Genomic DNA, 17,597 nt, shown 5'->3' on the forward strand with positions numbered 1-17,597 from the left:
GTGAAAAAGTTCAGAGTCTAGCTGTTAAGGGCAGGTAAGGCTGCTGACATTTCACGTGCTACTCAAATTACAAAATGACAAAACGCATATTTGTTTAACTGCAGGGAAGGAAAGAACCCACACCCATGTTTTTATAAGTATGGTGAATGTGTTCACATATTATGTGTCTTGTAATACTATATTCCTCATAGAGCATGGCTTTATAGGGGGAAAAAGCTCTTCTATTTTTATCAACTGTTTTAGCGTTAACAAAGCTAAGGTGGTTGTCGCTGGTTAACAATGAAGACATGGGCCAGCAAGCAAAATGTCAAGCAATCCATGCAAACAGAGTTCTAATGCTAAAGCTTCCTGCAGCAGTATATACCTAGGGTTAATTTTTTTCTCATCCAGCAATGTGGCTTGGCTGTGTGGAAGGGCTCTCAAAATCCAAATAACTGCTGTCTGGATGATGACAGCTGCACTCATGGAGAACTTCCAGTTTCCTCCACCACCATCCCAGAGAAGGGGAGAAATGTTATCTAGGTATCCCAGCCCCATTACTAAATCTAAAGGCAGCAAAACTATACCAATATATATAGAGAGACAGAAGTACACCTCACAGTACAGGTCTCAAGTCACCTAAGTCTGCGCACATATCATACATTTAAAGCACAGGAGTCTCCCCCCACAAAATCCAGGAAACTGTAGTTGATGGGGGGGGGGGAGACACGTGTTTGAAATGTGCTTCAAATGCATAGTATGCACAAAGCCTCAGTCAGCACATTGTGCCAAAACACAAAATAATATTCCTAAAGATTATTTAAATTGTACTAAAGATTTCTCTATGCTTTGATTACATGGCAGATAACTATACTTAGCATTATCAAAAATTCACAGGTGCATTTTACAGAATATACTACTGCATCTTAGTTTAAGTATGCATTTGATATATCTTATTAGAAAGGGACATTAGTATTTCCATTACTTTCTGTTTCTCCACTCTATACTTAAGCATGGCCAAATTAAACTATTCACTACTAAAGCAGCACATGCAACACATTGCCCAATGTGGGCATTTGATCCTCATTTTGTCATGTGCCTCCTATTATCTATCATAACAATGTTGCATTCAGCTTTGGGTGCAAACAGAACCATACATTCATTGGAAACGGTCCTTATATTATTACAGTATGCTTTTTGCTACTTTGCAAATATATTTTACTGAAAGGCATGGAGGGGGGGAAATCAAATAAATAAAATCAAATAAACAAAGAGAATAAATGTGATTGTTAAATAATAGCTAGATATGCTACATGGCTCAGATACACAGCTGTCATAACTTAGATTTAAGTGGCAAGCACTAAAATAACAGATACCTACAAATATGTTACATCTGCGCCTGCTTTATAATGTCAATACTGGCACTGCATGCTGAATTCAATTCTACTGTAGTGTTAATAATTTAAGAAAAAAGTTTCATTAGCTTTGTTTACAAAATAAAAAACTGCTTTAGATACAAAAATATTATCAAGTACAGTATATACTGTAGTTTAAAACTTTCCCTTTACCATTTCTGCCAGCATGTAACACACACACACACACACACACACACACACACGTGTACAGCAAGATTAAAATTCCTTCAGCTTCTTTAATACTTACTGAATAAGGGGGTGTAGGCAAAGAAATTTTTGAAACAACTCTTACTCTATGCTCATTTTTCCTGCGCCTAAAATGAAAAATTGAAGTATTGACAACTACAGAGTTATTTTCATCCAACTCTTCGGTGAAAGGAAAAGGATATGGTAAAGGCACACGAGATTCAACTTCATATGTATCTTCTTCCTCGCTTTTTTCTGACTTCAAGCCACTGAATAGATTTGATGCCCAATATGTACGGTAGGAATCCATTCGAGAATAACGTTGCTGCCTTCGCTCATCAGATAGGGCTATTTGCCTTAGCTATGAAAGGTTTCAATATACTGACAAAAAAATGCAGAGAAGTTCACCAGTTGTCTGACTGCTGCAGAGAGCCAGGAACTATCAGTTCACATCCGGATAAGTAACCCGCAAGTAAGGAGAAGCCCAAGTAAATATCAACTTGAGAAGAAAAGAAAGTGTCAACATTTGCAGACTTCACTGAACTACGACTTTCCCCCTCAGAACCAAACTCGAAAAGGTATTTTAAACAAAAAGAATTAGTAATGTGAGGCAGGCATTCATTGAGGGAACAAGGTATCTTCATTATTAGGCCATGTAACGACAAGCAACAGGCAGTTAATCAATCCATTACAGGAAAAAAAAAATTTCAGCAGTTGTCAATTGAAAAAACAAAACAAAACACCTGCTACAGTGAGGTCAAAAATACAAAAAGTGGCACACTTCTTTGGCTTTGATTACTTTCTTGAAAGAATTCTCCTGAAGTTAGATAAAGCTTCACCGTGTAAAGTGAAAGCCTCTCTCTCTCTCAATGCCTCTGTTGAGGAAGAGGTCAGGACAATGGGAGTGGCTTAATTTCTTTACTGCAGGTACACAAGCTGATGGAATTTGAATTAGCACACCCACAGTAAACCTTGCCCGACAAGATTCAAAATCCAAGTCAGAGCAGAGAAGCTGTATTCGTAAGGGAATAAAACAATAGCTTCAAGACTAAAAGACTATTTTCAATGCTTTGTAAAAAAGAACATTTCTAAAATACAGTTGCATTTCCAGATCTTTAATGTTGACAGCCTGAAAAGCACTCCTAGCAAGGTTTCTCTTTCTATTAGGATCAATGTGCAAGTCCATGAATTAGATGATAGGTAAATTCATACTGTTTGTAGATTTTTTTGGCACAAAGATCACCTTATCATCACAACATAGTTCTTTGGAAGTTTGAGGGCGATGAGGGAAGATAGAAAGGAGAATAAGATTTTGATTACATCCTTTGGAGAAACCAGTTGTAAAATGATGCACTTATTGTCCATTAGAAAATAAGTCTTTCATTTAACTTGCTGGGCATTTTCTGCTTGTTCTGTTGCAAGAGAGTCCTGAGAAACTAAGTTGACAAAATTAAACTTGATAGACAGATATGAAACAGAATTGTTGTTGTTGTTTAGTCGTGACCGACTCTTTGTGACCCCATGGACCAGAGCACGCCAGGCACCCATGTCTTCCACTGCCTCCCACAGTTTGGTCGAACTCATGCTGGTAGCTTCGACAACACTGTCCAACCATCTCGTCCTCTGTCGTCCCCTTCTCCTTGTGCCCTCAATCTTTCCCAGCATCAGGGTCTTTTCCAGGGAGTCTTCTCTTCTCATGAGGTGGCCAAAGTATTGGAGCCTCAGCTTCACGATCTGTCCTTCCAGTGAGCACTCAGGGCTGATTTCCTTCAGAATGGATAGGTTTGATCTTCTTGCAGTGCACGGGACTCTCAAGAGTCTCCTCCAGCACCATAATTCAAAAGCATCAATTCTTTGGCGATCAGCCTTCTTTATGGTCCAGCTCTCGCTTCCATACATCACTACTGAGAAAACCATAGCTTTAACTATACGGACCTTTGTTGGCAAGGTGATGTCTCTGCTTTTTAAGATGCTGTCTAGGTTTGTCATTGAAATAGAATAGTATATTTCAAATTCAAAGATGTATCTGATCCATTCACCTGTTTCTAAGAGGGATGGAAGAGCTCTCATTTGAGCACTGAGATTCGTTTCAAATGCATTTAACAGACTGAGGCTATAATACTATGATGCAGGTTCCAAGTTCAAATGTGGCACCATTTTGAGGCATGCAAGAAATGTGATTTCTTCGTTGAGCACTAAAACTATGCATGCTACAATCTATTGCTTTTTCCAAAAGTCGTTCTAGGTTTCAGGTTCAAAACTGACCTATTTGATAGGGACTATTTTTGAAAGGGAAATATTCAGCACTGAAAAACTGGATTCAAACTTGGTGTGCATATTCATGGCACCATTCTAAAAGTTCCAAGTATTTGAGGAAGAGGGAGAAGAGATGGGTAAGCACCTAGGTGCAATGACTCAAAATATTGAAGAAAAATATTGAGGCGGAAAGAAGAAGAAGAAGAGTTTGGATTTGATATCCCGCTTTATCACTACCCGAAGGAGTCTCAAAGCGGCTAACATTCTCCTTTCCCTTCCTCCCCCACAACAAACACTCTGTAAGGTGAGTGGGGCTGAGAGACTTCAAAGAAGTGTGACTGGCCCAAGGTCACCCAGCAGCTGCATGTGGAGGAGCGGAGACGCGAACCCGGTTCCCCAGATTGCAAGACTATTGCTCTTAACCACTACACCACACAGATAAAAGGCTTCCAATAGGATAAGCAGGTTGAAACAATTGCAATGAAACAACGTTCATTGGAACGTTCCGGATGCAAGACCTATTCAATCCTACGATTCACTAGTTTTTAAAATGAAGTATTTTCTTTCTAGGAAAGCCAACACTGAAAAAACTGGATTGCAAATGAAATCCTATTGCAAGTTACACTGGCATACACATATCTTTCTGGAAATAATAAGAATTGTATAAACACTAGTTGAAACTGGGAACAACTACACATTCCACACTTTGAGGGCACCGATGGTATAGATCTGAAGGAATCCAATTTACTTCCTCACGTGGAGGTATTAGGCAATGTTTGTGTGCAGCTTCCCTGTACCCAAAGAATTGGCCCTTCAATTAATGGACACACACACCAGCCTATAAGAATTTAAATCCACAGAACGAGAAATATCTGTTCTCCCAAGGAAGGAATGATCAAAGTCATGGCAACCAAAGAAACAACTTTCAAATAATTTGATTTAGCTTATCACAACTTTGAACTGTTTACGTCACTGTCTTAAATACATTTAAACATTTAAATGAAAGAAACCTCTGAAAACATAAGAGACTTCAAAAGATCTGAAAAACTTACCACAATCCCCGAAAAATCATATAATATTGTAGGTGTACCACCACCAGAAGGGGAGATGGAGGTGGAAAATCAATACACCTGGCTCAACAGATAAACAGGTATCAGGGCTATAGATACTTTTTAAAGAGATGCTAATGCTTACTTTTCTAAATCTATCCTACAGTACTATATACTATATAAGGATGTCATCATGCTGTGGTTTCCATGGCCAGCAACAGATGGCTCTGTGAACTACAACGTGAAGAAGGAAAAGCAGTGTTGGCAGTTGAGGATGATGGAAATAGAGATGGGGGCAGCCCACACAAGTGAGTGAACAGGCAGGTGACAGTGCAGGTGAGCAGGTGGCCCAGATGATCAACACAGGTATCAGGTAGCCTAGGCAAGCCACAGAGGAAAACACAGGGCAGCTCCCCACCAACCATTCAGCTCTGCTGCCACTGCCCACCGCCCACCAATATTGCTGTTTTAGCCTCAGCAGCATTGCAGTAGAGAAGGAAGTAAGCAGAGGCAGGTGGGAACCCCAGGCAAGCCGCTGAGGAACAGTCGGGACAGCACAGGGGAGCTGTTGAACAACCATCCTACCACTTCGCTGCTCCTCAACTTCTGCAGCTAAGGCCAAGGCACCCATGTCAGTGTGAGTATAAGCAGAGGGTGGGAGGGGGGGGTCTAAAGGAGAAAGTGTGGTTGGGATAAGTTGTAAGGAGAAGGGGGAGAGGAGGTTGGGATGAGATGCTAAGGGAGAAGATTTTCAAAACCTATACTGTATCCAATAGTGTTTTGCAACCCGTTCCTCAATAATCTACTAAGGATATAATTAAGGAGTGCTACCTGATTGGTGGTTTCGTTTATTGTTTCCAGAAGTTTTTCAACGGCTGCCTGAAGTCGAGAACTGATATTTAAAACCAGCTCTTCATTTTTGGGGTCTACTTCCACTCCAGCAAAGCCATGCTCCGTGAGGTACTGTGAGAGTTCAAGGCCTTCATCTGTGACTTCTGACCACATGCTAGGGCCATCACCTTCTACATCGCTGCCATGATACGAAGATGGTGCCTTTTCTACACAAAAATAATAATGATAATAATAATAATATGAGTAATGGTGTCTTGTAAAGCTTTTTGGTATTAAAAATGGTAAAACAGGTTCATATATATATATATATATATACAGAATGAATTATGATCAAATAAACAGTACAAATACACATATATAATAATATATGGCCATACTTACACTGTAAAAGCAGGACATCACAGCAACAACAAAAAATACATTTTGCACTAAAAGTTACACAAATAAGGTAGAGAGAATGTTAGCAAGCAGAAACAGGCAATAGAAAAGGAGATACTAACAGAAGAAAAATATTTTTGTAGCATGCTATAGTCTATTCCTCTTATAGCGGGTACGTAACTGGAAACTAATCTTATTGGCTTCTGTTAGTGTGTCCCAGTTTGGAATAAGCAGCTGCACATTGCAAGCATATAGAATGTAAGCAGACTGCACTTCAGTACCACTTTGAGCCATAACATTCAGATTATGCCCTTAATAAATTACTATTGGGCAATTAAATCAGGGAACTATTCATGTCGACATCAGGGTTTGTTTTTGCATTTGTTTGTTTGTTTGTTTGTTTAAAAAGATATACCAAGCGGGCTGCAATTCTAGGGAGGGATATATGGGTTGGGGGAAAATTATTCCTGCTCTCAACTGGCCTGCTTGGGGCCAACTTTATCTCTCCTTAAGTCTCCTCCTGGGAAGTCTACTCTCTTAGATTTCCCAGCAAACGAAATATATTGTCTCCACCACTAGTGTAAATTAAAACAAAACAAAACAGCCCCCTGCCTCTGTATTTACCCAGTGTTGCCTTTTACTCGGATCTCAGTTTTGATCAGTATTTTCCAGTTTAAAATTAAAATCCACTGTCAGTAATGAAGCCAGCAGCAGCAGTTTTGCAAGAGCTTTCATGTCCAAAGCAGCAAAAAGGAAGTCCTGGTTCAGATGTAAGAGTCATCTTAAATTAATAAACTATGATTTCACATCATCAATAATAGTCAAAGACTAAAGCACAATTTCTCCATTAGGTTGCAATGTGAACCTGTCATTAAAAGAAGAACTGGAGGCAGCTGGGTAGGAAGAGACAAGAAGGGAACGCACAGGCACACTCTCTCAGGCCTTTAAGGACTGCAGTTTTCTCAGCTCTGTCTGAATCAGGACCATGGCAAGAGGTCTAGGAATAATTTTATAGTGCCCTTTCCTTTTTGGTGAACTAGTCAGTATGAATTGAAGTAGGCACCACCAACGCATCTTGCTTAGGCTTTCAGAGCCTTGGTGTACCACTTTTTATAACATCCATGAAATATTTTCCTTAATATGAATTACTGTTACATATCTCCTTTTATAGTTTTCGTAAGGCCAACATAAAATTCCGTAAAACTGCAACACTCCATGAACAAAAATAAAATAACATAGTTTTTATATGAATGGAATGAATAGCTGGATGAGTGTCAAGTTTACATTCACATGGCACCTTTCATCTGCACAGGATGTCAAAGCACTTTACATGCCCTGAAGGATTCAAACTCAGAGCCATCAGCGTGCAGTTCCCTTAGGGATTTGCTGGCAAATGTTTTCGGCCAACTCATTGCGCAACATTTAGGATGGATTTGGAGAAAGGAAGAGTTTAAAAACTTTCCAAACCCTTCTTAAAAAACAAACAAAAACAAAAACTTTCTACAGACTTAACCGCTCACCCTTTTTACAATATGCAAAGCGTTACTATTCCATCAGGAGGTGAAGGGCCTCCTGGTGTCAAAGCGTATTTACTGCAGGAGCTTTAATATCCTCAGAGTAGAAAGGACCTTTGAGATGCACATCCAGGATACTGTTTGGTCAATGTTAATACATTGGTTAAGGCTGAGTCGGGGGAAGCATAACCCCGTACTGAGCCACCGACACCACTTACGGACGCAACGGATGCTCTTTGAAGTTCACCCATCTTTAAGTACTGACCAGGTAAGAGACCCTGCTTAGCTTCTGACAAATAAGAACCTGGAGTACAGTAAGCAGAGCTACAGAAAAGATACAGTCAATTATAAAGATATATTAGTTACTGCGTATTCTAAGCTATGTGCAAAGTCCAATGGGTATATATTACTCTGGCCCAATCCACAACTTCATTACACTGCATGCCATTGCACAATGCCCCCTTTGACCCAGGAAATAGGACACCCAAGCTTGCAGCTTTGGCCATGCGTCCTCACTATTAGTCCTTCTGGGTAGGGCATTAACTTCAGAAGGTGCATCAAGTATCTGTAGACCTGAGGAATGGCTGTGGGTTAAGAGTCTAGCAGTGCCATGCAGTTCAGCAAAGCTGACTCCGTTGCCAGTTTAACTCTTGTCTTCCAGCTATATCATGCTTTTCATGGAAACAGAAATGCACCCTTGGTCATTTAGGTTGCAGGCTGTAGGTTTGCTTGCTTTTCTAACCCCCCTTAAGTAACATGAGATTTTAAAACTGTTGCTAACTAAAAAAAAAACCTTTAAACTTATCCTCACAGGGAAAATGCATGTAGTTCACATTAATCTACCATACCCTATAATCTAAGTCCTGACAAGAAATTTTTGCTGAGCTTGTATGGCTGGATGTATTGTGCTTCAGTAAGCTACTTTAGAATACAGGATGCTATTTTCATAGAATTACACAGATGTGCAAGAACATTTGAACTTCTTAAGGTCTATGAGGTTTTCATGCATCAAATCAGCAGGTTTTGTGCTGACTTAGCCTTTGTTTTAAGCAGCTCATGTTTTTTCAAGTGTTTATACATACAATTATGAAGTAAATCTCCCTTGTGTATTCCAGTGGCTGAGGGGCTGTGAAAGGATTACAAATATTTTGAAGTTACGTTTCTAAAGCCTTGTGTTGGCTCTAGCTATTTATTAACCAAATAGCTCTAAGATTGTGACAATTGTGATTACATGGGACCCGTTTATGCCATGTCCTAATGGAAGCTGAGCCAATGGTGGGATGCTCATCTCTGGCCAAGAGCTCATACAATCATGCTTGTTCCTCCATCTGGTACCACACCGTGGTGCCAACACAGAGGGAAGAATTATTTTCTTTGGTTCACCTCAGGCTATACTTATGGGGCTGAGATGTAGACTTTGCCTCAGTTTCTGGCAAGTCTATGCAAGTGGAGGCTGAATAGCAACAGTGGGGCGAACGCCTTGGTGTGAATAGGGAAAGTGTCAGCATGACAACAGACCTAAAACAACTTCCCACTCCTCCACACCTTTGCAGTTTGATTCTGGCTGTTAGTTCACAGAAGCTGTGAGTGAAGGATGCCATTTTAGGTGGTTCAACACCAGAAGCTACCTTCCATTCCTAACTGTTAATAATGCACAGTCTAATCTACTGCACTAACAAACATTAAACCTGAATAATGCATGTCGGATGGCCAAATACTCTACTCTTTCTTTTTTATAGAATATTTAGCTAATTTGTAGTAGAATAACACCAATTCCAATGAAACCTGTGGGGTGTTACAAGCTTTTATCATTCACAAAGGAAAAGCTGAACAGGGACACTGTAAAATAACTGAATCATTGAATGCATCATGAAGGTTTCATCAGTCCATGACATAAGCTCTCTATAAATAAGCACGAGTTGCTGGATGTCTAACATTAATGTCACTTCTATTTCATAGGTTATATAGGGGGACCATACCTTATCAAATATGATCCTTTCTGTGTTGCGTTTGGTGCTCAGACATAGCCAAATCCCAAACTTTCCCTTGCCATTCCATCTATCCTGTTCTTAAGCTCGCTAATCTTTCCAATTTATTTACCTGTCACGAGTTCAGAATAGTTTTGCAACATATACGTTCTGTCTACTTTCCTCTGGCTTACACATACAGCTTCACCCTAGTGATGAAGACTGCTGTTTCTTTACCTATCTATAGTTGCTGACCACACCCAAAAGCAAGTCTTCCTTGAAGAGTCCAAAAGAAGGCCTTCATTCACACACCCTCTCAAAAAAGCATCTCAGTGAGTTACATAAAACCAAACAAAGCATGAAGTGACAGATTATGCTAAATATATGATAGCATCTTAAGATCAATTTTTCAGATTAAAGACTTATGTTTTAAATCTGCAACTCCTAACAACTAGTTTTATATGAGGGCGTTTCTTTGTATTTCGATGCAGATTTAATTAATCACACAATTTTTGTAAAAGCTTGAGATTTCTCTCTTCCTGTGCAGTAACTTTTATGCTGTTGCCATCTTAACAGCACTACTCTTTTCCTCTTATTCATCCATGCCTTTAGGAAGCAGAGTCATGGCACATTAACCTGGCTTGGACGTATTCCAAAGTTATTGTATTGCTACATGCATAAACACTAGGGCTTATGTACATACCACAGCTGCAAAGAGATCAGAAGGTTTTCGCTTCAATTTGCAACAAACTATGCTTACTTATTCTGTCCAAACCTAGACAAACTGTGGTTAATCTTAATTATGATTAAGGAAACAAACCAACTGCAAACCATGGCTTATGATCTGGGCTTCTTTCTTAAACTTAAACCACTAAGCACAGGTCTCAAGTTGAGAAAACTTGCACTTTACGTGCTTTCGAACTGCTAGGTTGGCAGGAGCAGGGACCGAGCAACGGGAGCTCACCCCATCGCGGGGATTCGAACCGCCGACCTTCTGATCTACAAGCCTTAGGCTCTGTGGTTTAACCCACAGCGCCACCCGCGTCCCTTAGTCATTCCTAATAAGTGATGCTTCAGATGTGATATCATTCATACGTGCAAAGCATTTCCATCTATGAAACAGCGCATAATCCATGTGTACACAGTCGTATACGCCTGAATTTTTCGACATGTGTATCACATGGTTTCCAAAACAACAGAATTGGAGGGAGGAACTGAAGTCAGAAAATATGCAGTTCCCCCAAGTGCCAATTACCAAAGCTTATCATGTTTCAGAACCAACGTTTTATCTTCAGGAACTCTGGTTTTCCTTACGTCAACAGATAGGCAGTGAAGTGTAGGTGGGTTCCCACAAGGCAAAACACAGTGATAACAACAAGAACCTTTACTGAACTAAAAGAACTTGACAACGGGGGCAAAGCAACTGCTTATATACATTTATGAAGGCTTGGGCCACTCCCACTCCCACCGTGATTGGCTGTCTAAACTTCCAAGCTGCGAATCATAACTCAGAGTTTAAGGGCCAATGGCAGAGGCCCAAATCCTGAATTGTTCTGTGATTGGATATCCTGTATCAAATCAGAACACGAGCTCAGAATCCTTAGTCCAGACTCAAGCTCAGGCAAACACAGACCACTGAATACATAACAGGCAGCAACACCGGTGTAAGCTGCTTCAGAAAGTCTAAGATTGCTCCTGAGCAAAGAATTTTGCATTGATCTGCAATAAATCTCAATAGTTAAGAATAAATACAATATGGTTACATAGCAAATGTTTGTGTAGGTGCACCAACACAAATCATGGTAGCCTGCATATGGCTTATATGTTATATTTTACTAGTACAGTGGTGCCCCGCAAGACGAATGCCTCGCAAGACGGAAAACTCGATGGACAAAAGAGTTTTCCGTTTTGGAGGTGCTTCACAAAACGAATCTCCTATGGGCTTGCTTCGCAAGACGAAAATGTCTTGCGAGTTCCTGAGGGTTTTTTTTCCTTTCCCCCCTTTTTCTAAGCCGCTAAGCCGCTTATCAGCTGATCCGATAAGCTGATAAGTCGCTAAAAGCCGCTAATAGCGCTAATCCTCTAATCCGTCAGTGGGTTTGCTTCGCAAGACGAAAAAACCGCTAGACGAAGAGAATCACGGAATGGATTCTTGCGAGGCACCACTGTATTTGACCCAATTTTGGGTCTTCCTAAAAAAAGCTCAACTTTCGGGGTGTCCTAGTTTTACATGGAGGCACTTTCTGCATTGGAGTTTTGTCTTATCTGAAAAAGTCTTCAGTTCCAGACCAGATAGCATTCTTGTATAATACCACATGCAGTTCTGTACTATTGTGAAAGCACAGTGGTAGATAATTATTTGCAGACACAGCAAGTCCTTGATTATATAACCATCTCTGACATTAAACCCCCAAATCTACTGGGATTTATTTTTTTAGCTTGGTTGACATACTACACCAAAAGAATGAATGACTTAGATATATTCCTTATATAGAGTTGCTTACTAAGTTCCAGTCAGCTGTGCTATCTCGATTTATCACCAAATGTGTATTTTGGCCCTATACACCATTTAAAATTGAGAGGTTATTTTATAGGAACCGAAGTTTTTAACTATGCGAGTTCAGCTGACATAGTTGGCCAATTTAAGGAAACAGCATTTAGCTTAACATTGCAAATCATTTCTGTCAGGGAACTGACATCAGAGGAAAGGGAGGTGGTAGGGCTCCCAGAGGCTGGGAGAGAGTCAGCAGCTAAAGCAGGGACCAGCAGGGGGAGCGAGGGGTCTCTGGAGGAGGATCTCAGTGATGCTGAGAGAGACGCAGAAGCCAAGGCAGGAACTAGCAGGGGAGAGAAAGGGGTGAGAGACACGTCCAGCGAAAACAGTGGGGAGGTGTCAGAAGCAACCGTAGGGAGACCCATACTTCGCCGGAAGCTGCCACGTCGTGAGTCCAGGAGACGCGTTTCCGTTAAGGAGCTTCTTTGCTGGAAACGCTTCCGCAGGCAGCCACTGTCAGACTCTACTAGTGACTAGAGCAGACATGTCTGAGGAGCTCTGTCACACACAGAGGTTTGTGGAGCCGCACAAACTCTGAGGGGGCACAATTTTAAGCACAAGCAGCTAATCATCCCCTCATAATTTCTTATAACATATACTGGCTGTGTTTGTCCATCACAGTAAACCAACCACAAGTGTCATGGTCAAGTCATAAGACTCTTTTACTCCCACATGGCCAGGAGGAATTGGAAGCTTTTACTTGCCTTTTCCTTTTCCTTAACCAAGCTTAATAATCTGGTGAGACCAACTATGGCTAACACCATTTTTCTAATCTAAAAAAAATACCATTAAATCAGAGTGCATTTATAATTCACACATTGGAGAAACTTTAGCATAATTCTTATTTAAAATTCATTTAGTGTCATGGCACCTACCCTTTGGAATCCGCCCCCCTCCCTCCCTGGTCACATATTAGACAGCCTGTCTCTATTGTCCTTTTGGTGCCTCCAGAAGACCATACTCTTTCAAGAAGCCTTTTAAGTGGAGATCCCAGTCTGTATCTGTACTGGAACTATTTTAACTGTTTGCATACATGGAATTGTTTTTAAAAGTTTGCATTGTTTCATACAGAATTATAGTATCATAGAACTGTAGAGTTGGGGGGGCACCAAGAGGATCATCTAGTCCATGCATACTCAACAGGTCGATCGCGATCTACTGGTCGATCAACTTTGGCTTCCTAAGAAAAGCTCAACAACTTTGAGTAGATCGCAATGTCTTGGAAGTGCCTGATCCAGAGTCTCAGGCTCTACTGAGTGAGCCATGTGGTGAGGGCATATATGAAATTGTTTTGAATTGTTTATTTTCCTCGCTTTTTTGTTTTATGGCTGTAACAGACTTATTTGTTTTTATAATTGCATATTTAATTGTTATAACTTACCCTAGGATCTTGTGACGAAGGGCAAGTTAAACAAACAAACAAATAAAATACAAACAAATAGTAAGCAGGGTTCGTAATTGGAGCCAAGGATTCAGGAAGATATTGAGAATGGAAGGGGCAGATTTCTTTATATTTAACTATGATGCACTCTTACTCTTTCTGCTCACAGAATGAACAATTCATTTTTATAATAAAAATTAGAAGCCTTCGTGCTGAAACAGGTAGCAAACAAAATGTCATGTCATTAAATTCTACACTCTATAAATCAGTATGACAAGGTTCATCAGTGTTTATTTTTAAATACTGAGACAAGTTAGTACAAGTTTAAGAAGGCAAGTATAGTCTTGTATTTCACTGCATACATTACCTATGCTCCAAAGAGCAGAATTACAACAAATGACTAACTGAGGGCCAACATAGATGAGATATGGGGAGTCCAGGGCTGGAAGTTGTTGTACTACAACTCCCATCAACCACACCAAGCACGGCCAGTAGTTAAGGTACTACCAACAACTAGAAGGAGTACCAGGTTGCCTATCCCTGCTCTATGGTAATGTCAAACAACAATCACAAAACAGTTTCAAAATCATTTGGTAAAACAATATACCATATTGGCCTGAATATAAGCCGCACTTTCCCCCCAAATTCCGACCGTGAAAAGTTAAAGTGCGGCTTATATTTGTGACCTTACAAAAAATATCCAGTATGCAGCCAGGAGCACGGGGCAAACAGCACCAGGAGCACAGCAAAGGGGCACCAGCCCCACACGTAATTCCCAAGGCTAGGAAGGGAACAGCTTATATTCGGGTATTGTCTTTTTTTCTCCTCCCCCCCCCCTTGGCTTTTAAATGTGCAGCTTATATTTGGGTGCAGTTTATATTCGGGCCAATATGGTATTAACTACATAATACTGCCTGAGTGAACCTAAAACTAGCTTTTTCTCCTGCATAGACACAATTCTTTTTTATTTCTCATAAGATTTTATTAAGGCTTTTTCATAATACAATACAATAAAAAACAAACATAAATAAGAACAAAAACAGGAAAAGAAAATAAAGAGAAAGAGAAAAGAAAATGCAGATTTTGTCTCTCAAAGGTAAATCTGCGTCCTACACAGAAAGGGGTGGACCCTCCCAGCTCTCACCTGGGAGCTTCCCCATCTTCTTCCTGTCTCTCACCTTGGGAGATCTTCCCTTCCCTGCCTCTCACTCTGGGTCATTCACCAACCTATCATCACCTTCATGTTTGTATAATTCCAATACTGTCCCAGATTACAGGACACCAAGGAAAGCAAAAGAGGAAAAAAGAGAGAAGGAAGGATATAAAAAAGAATAGAAGAAAAAATGGGGAAAGGAAAAAGAAAAATCGATAAAAAGGACTTCTGATGTTCCTTCTGCCAGTTATATACATAAAAAATAAAAAATATTCACTCTAGGATGACATCCAGCTGTTCTACCTTCTGCTAGGCAATACTTCCCCAATCTTCAGACCCAAATGTCTCAGGTTCATTCATTTTGTCTTCCACACAAAAAGTAATTATTATTAACAAATGCCAGCAATATTTTTTCTCCACTAACTTCAACAACCATTCATCCATACTAAGCAATACTAAACATTTTCTTCTTTATTCACACAAGAGTCTCCCCACTGTAGTCAGACTACAGAGATACAGTGGTACCTCTAGATACGAACGGGATCCGTTCCGGAGCCCCGTTCTCATCTAGAAGCAAACGTAACTAGCGACAGCACGTCTGTGCACGCATGCGTTGCTTTTCGACGCTTCTGCGCATGCACATGACATCATTTTGAGCGTCTGTGCATATGCAAGCGGCGAAACCCGGAAGTAATGCGCTCCGTTACTTGAACGCGCTCAACTTGAAGTGTATTCAACCCGAGGTATGACTGTACAATTCAAGCACTAATTTGCTTTTGAAAATCCAGATAATGTTCCATTCATTCCTCTGTTGTCGCAAGCATCTGTTTGCAGTGATTTCTGGTTAGAGACAAGCACGCAATCTCAGCATTACTTACACTGTGCTCTTTGAGTTTTAGCTTCCAGTGGTACCAACAAGGTGAACCGCAAAGTCTTCGCGGTTTCACAATCATTGTCCTTAGAGTGGTAGCTATGAAAAGCAACGGAGGAAAGGGGTGGGTAGAAACTATTTAACACTTATTCTGTTCCTCAGCCCAGAGTAAGAAATCTGCTGGGGAGTTCTGTCAGGTTAATTAAGCAAAACAACGGTTGAAACAAATACAACACACTTAAGAGGCTTTGGAGGTGGGCTGGAAGCCGTCGCTGACCTGCTATGGCAGGGATCGGCAACCTGAGGCCCATGGGCCACAAGCAGCCCACGGGGGGGGGGGGTCGTTTAACCAGCCCTCAAGCCTCCCCTGAACCAAGCCACCCGCTCGTCGAATCCCCGTGTGCTGGGCTAAACTGGCACAACACAGCGCGGGGACTCGCTTCCACAGTGCCATAAATCACGTCTCCACAGACGCTGGATATCGTGTGATCTGGCCCATGGAGTAATCTCTGCTGGAGTGAACCGGTCCAAGTGAGGTAAACCTTGCCTACCCTTGTGCTATGGGGTTAGGAAAAGGGGAGGGAGAGACAGGCAGGTAAAATAGACAATGGAGAGATTCCTACTCTTCCTCCCAACCCCACCCTACCAAAAAAAATCTTGCAGACCTAAATCTGCCTAAATCTACCTACTCAAACTCTCATACCAAACATATACAGTTCTTCTCAATGCAACACCAATCATAACAAAAATACACAGTCACCCCATCTCCAAACACTATGTACAAGGAAAGCTGATCAGCCAGGGGTTCTTGAGGAAAATGCAAACTGAATCCTCACAAACGTGTTAGAGCCTTCTCTGAAAAACGTTCCATGTCACCCTCTTCCAATGTCCTAGTATCTTTTTTCTTTTTTTAAAAAAAGGCTTTTGAGTTTTTCTTCTTGATTACACAATCTCTTCCCACACCTCCTTTCTTGGTCTCTTTCAAGTGGCCCTGTTGATATACCCCCAGAGGCACTAGGTCAGTCTGCCACTAGGAAACCAGGCACAACGTGCAAATTTCCTATCACCATTGTGCCACATGAGCAAGCAGACCACACTGAGTGGAGAGAAGAAGGAAAAACAACAGAGCAAAAGACAGCATGATCTTTTTCACAGGAAGACTAAATAATGTAGAAATGCCATAGAACAGAGATAGTGTTAACAACAAGAGAACCCCAAAGCAATTTGCAAACACCTAAACTTCAAGAGGACTGCTGATACCTCAGGAGTAAGATTCATACATTTAGCTGGCAACCTCCAGTCTACCTATTCCACAGCAGTCCCAGGCTTTTAAAAAGGCTATTAAATAGGGAAAAAACCTCTGGGAATTGCTTCATTGGCATTTTTCATAAATCCTATTTCACTGTAATTTGTAAATCTCATCGGCATGAGTTACATAGAAAACATTTAATTAAAATTTTAAGACGTTTTAGCTTCAATATTCAGCAGCCAAGCATGCCAGTTCATTTCCAGAAGCATTTTTTCAACAAACTTCACTTTATTTCAGTAATAATGTAGGTAGGAACATTTCCTTAGTGGCCCTGTAAAAGCACTCATAATGTAAACCTAAGAATGAGGTAAGACCGCTGGTCAACATATTACAGTGTTCCATCTCTGACAATGCTCACACAAGACATTTTAATGCTGAAGTGTAACAAAGGATACTCTATTGCTTAACATTAACGCCCAATCTCTGTATGTTTACAGTACCATAGTAAATATAGACAAGGATACATGTTCTAAAGTTCTAAGACCTACTGGTGCTCCCATCTTCTAGTAATGTGTGTGCTTGTTTTATTTTGACTGTCTGATTAGCCATTACTAAGGTCTCATCTGGTTGCAGTATTGTTAATTATGGTTAAGAGACTGGGAGTGTGCTATGACCTGGAACACTCCCTCTTCTGCACAAATTATTCCTTTTCTTCCATGGTTTTGTTAACTAGCATTTAGTGTTATGTCTAAAATTAGCCATCAATGCAGCCAGATTTCTTTAACTAAGGTCT

At 40.7% G+C, this 17,597-nt stretch overlaps 1 protein-coding gene across 12 annotated transcripts in view; it reads right to left on the reverse strand.

Moving 5' to 3' along the window:
• AKAP9 (A-kinase anchoring protein 9) overlaps positions 1-17,597 on the reverse strand; it is a 105,608-nt gene that overhangs the window by 37,621 nt on the left and 50,390 nt on the right. For all 12 annotated transcript variants that reach the window (XM_082194096.1, XM_082194095.1, XM_082194093.1 and 9 more), the window contains one exon: positions 5,717-5,943. In XM_082194096.1, coding sequence (XP_082050222.1) covers positions 5,717-5,943 — 227 coding nt within the window. The remainder of the gene's footprint in view (positions 1-5,716; positions 5,944-17,597) is intronic.

This window comes from Podarcis vaucheri (genome assembly GCF_965113315.1).
Source record: "Podarcis vaucheri genome assembly, chromosome: 12".
NCBI lineage: Eukaryota > Metazoa > Chordata > Lepidosauria > Squamata > Lacertidae > Podarcis > Podarcis vaucheri.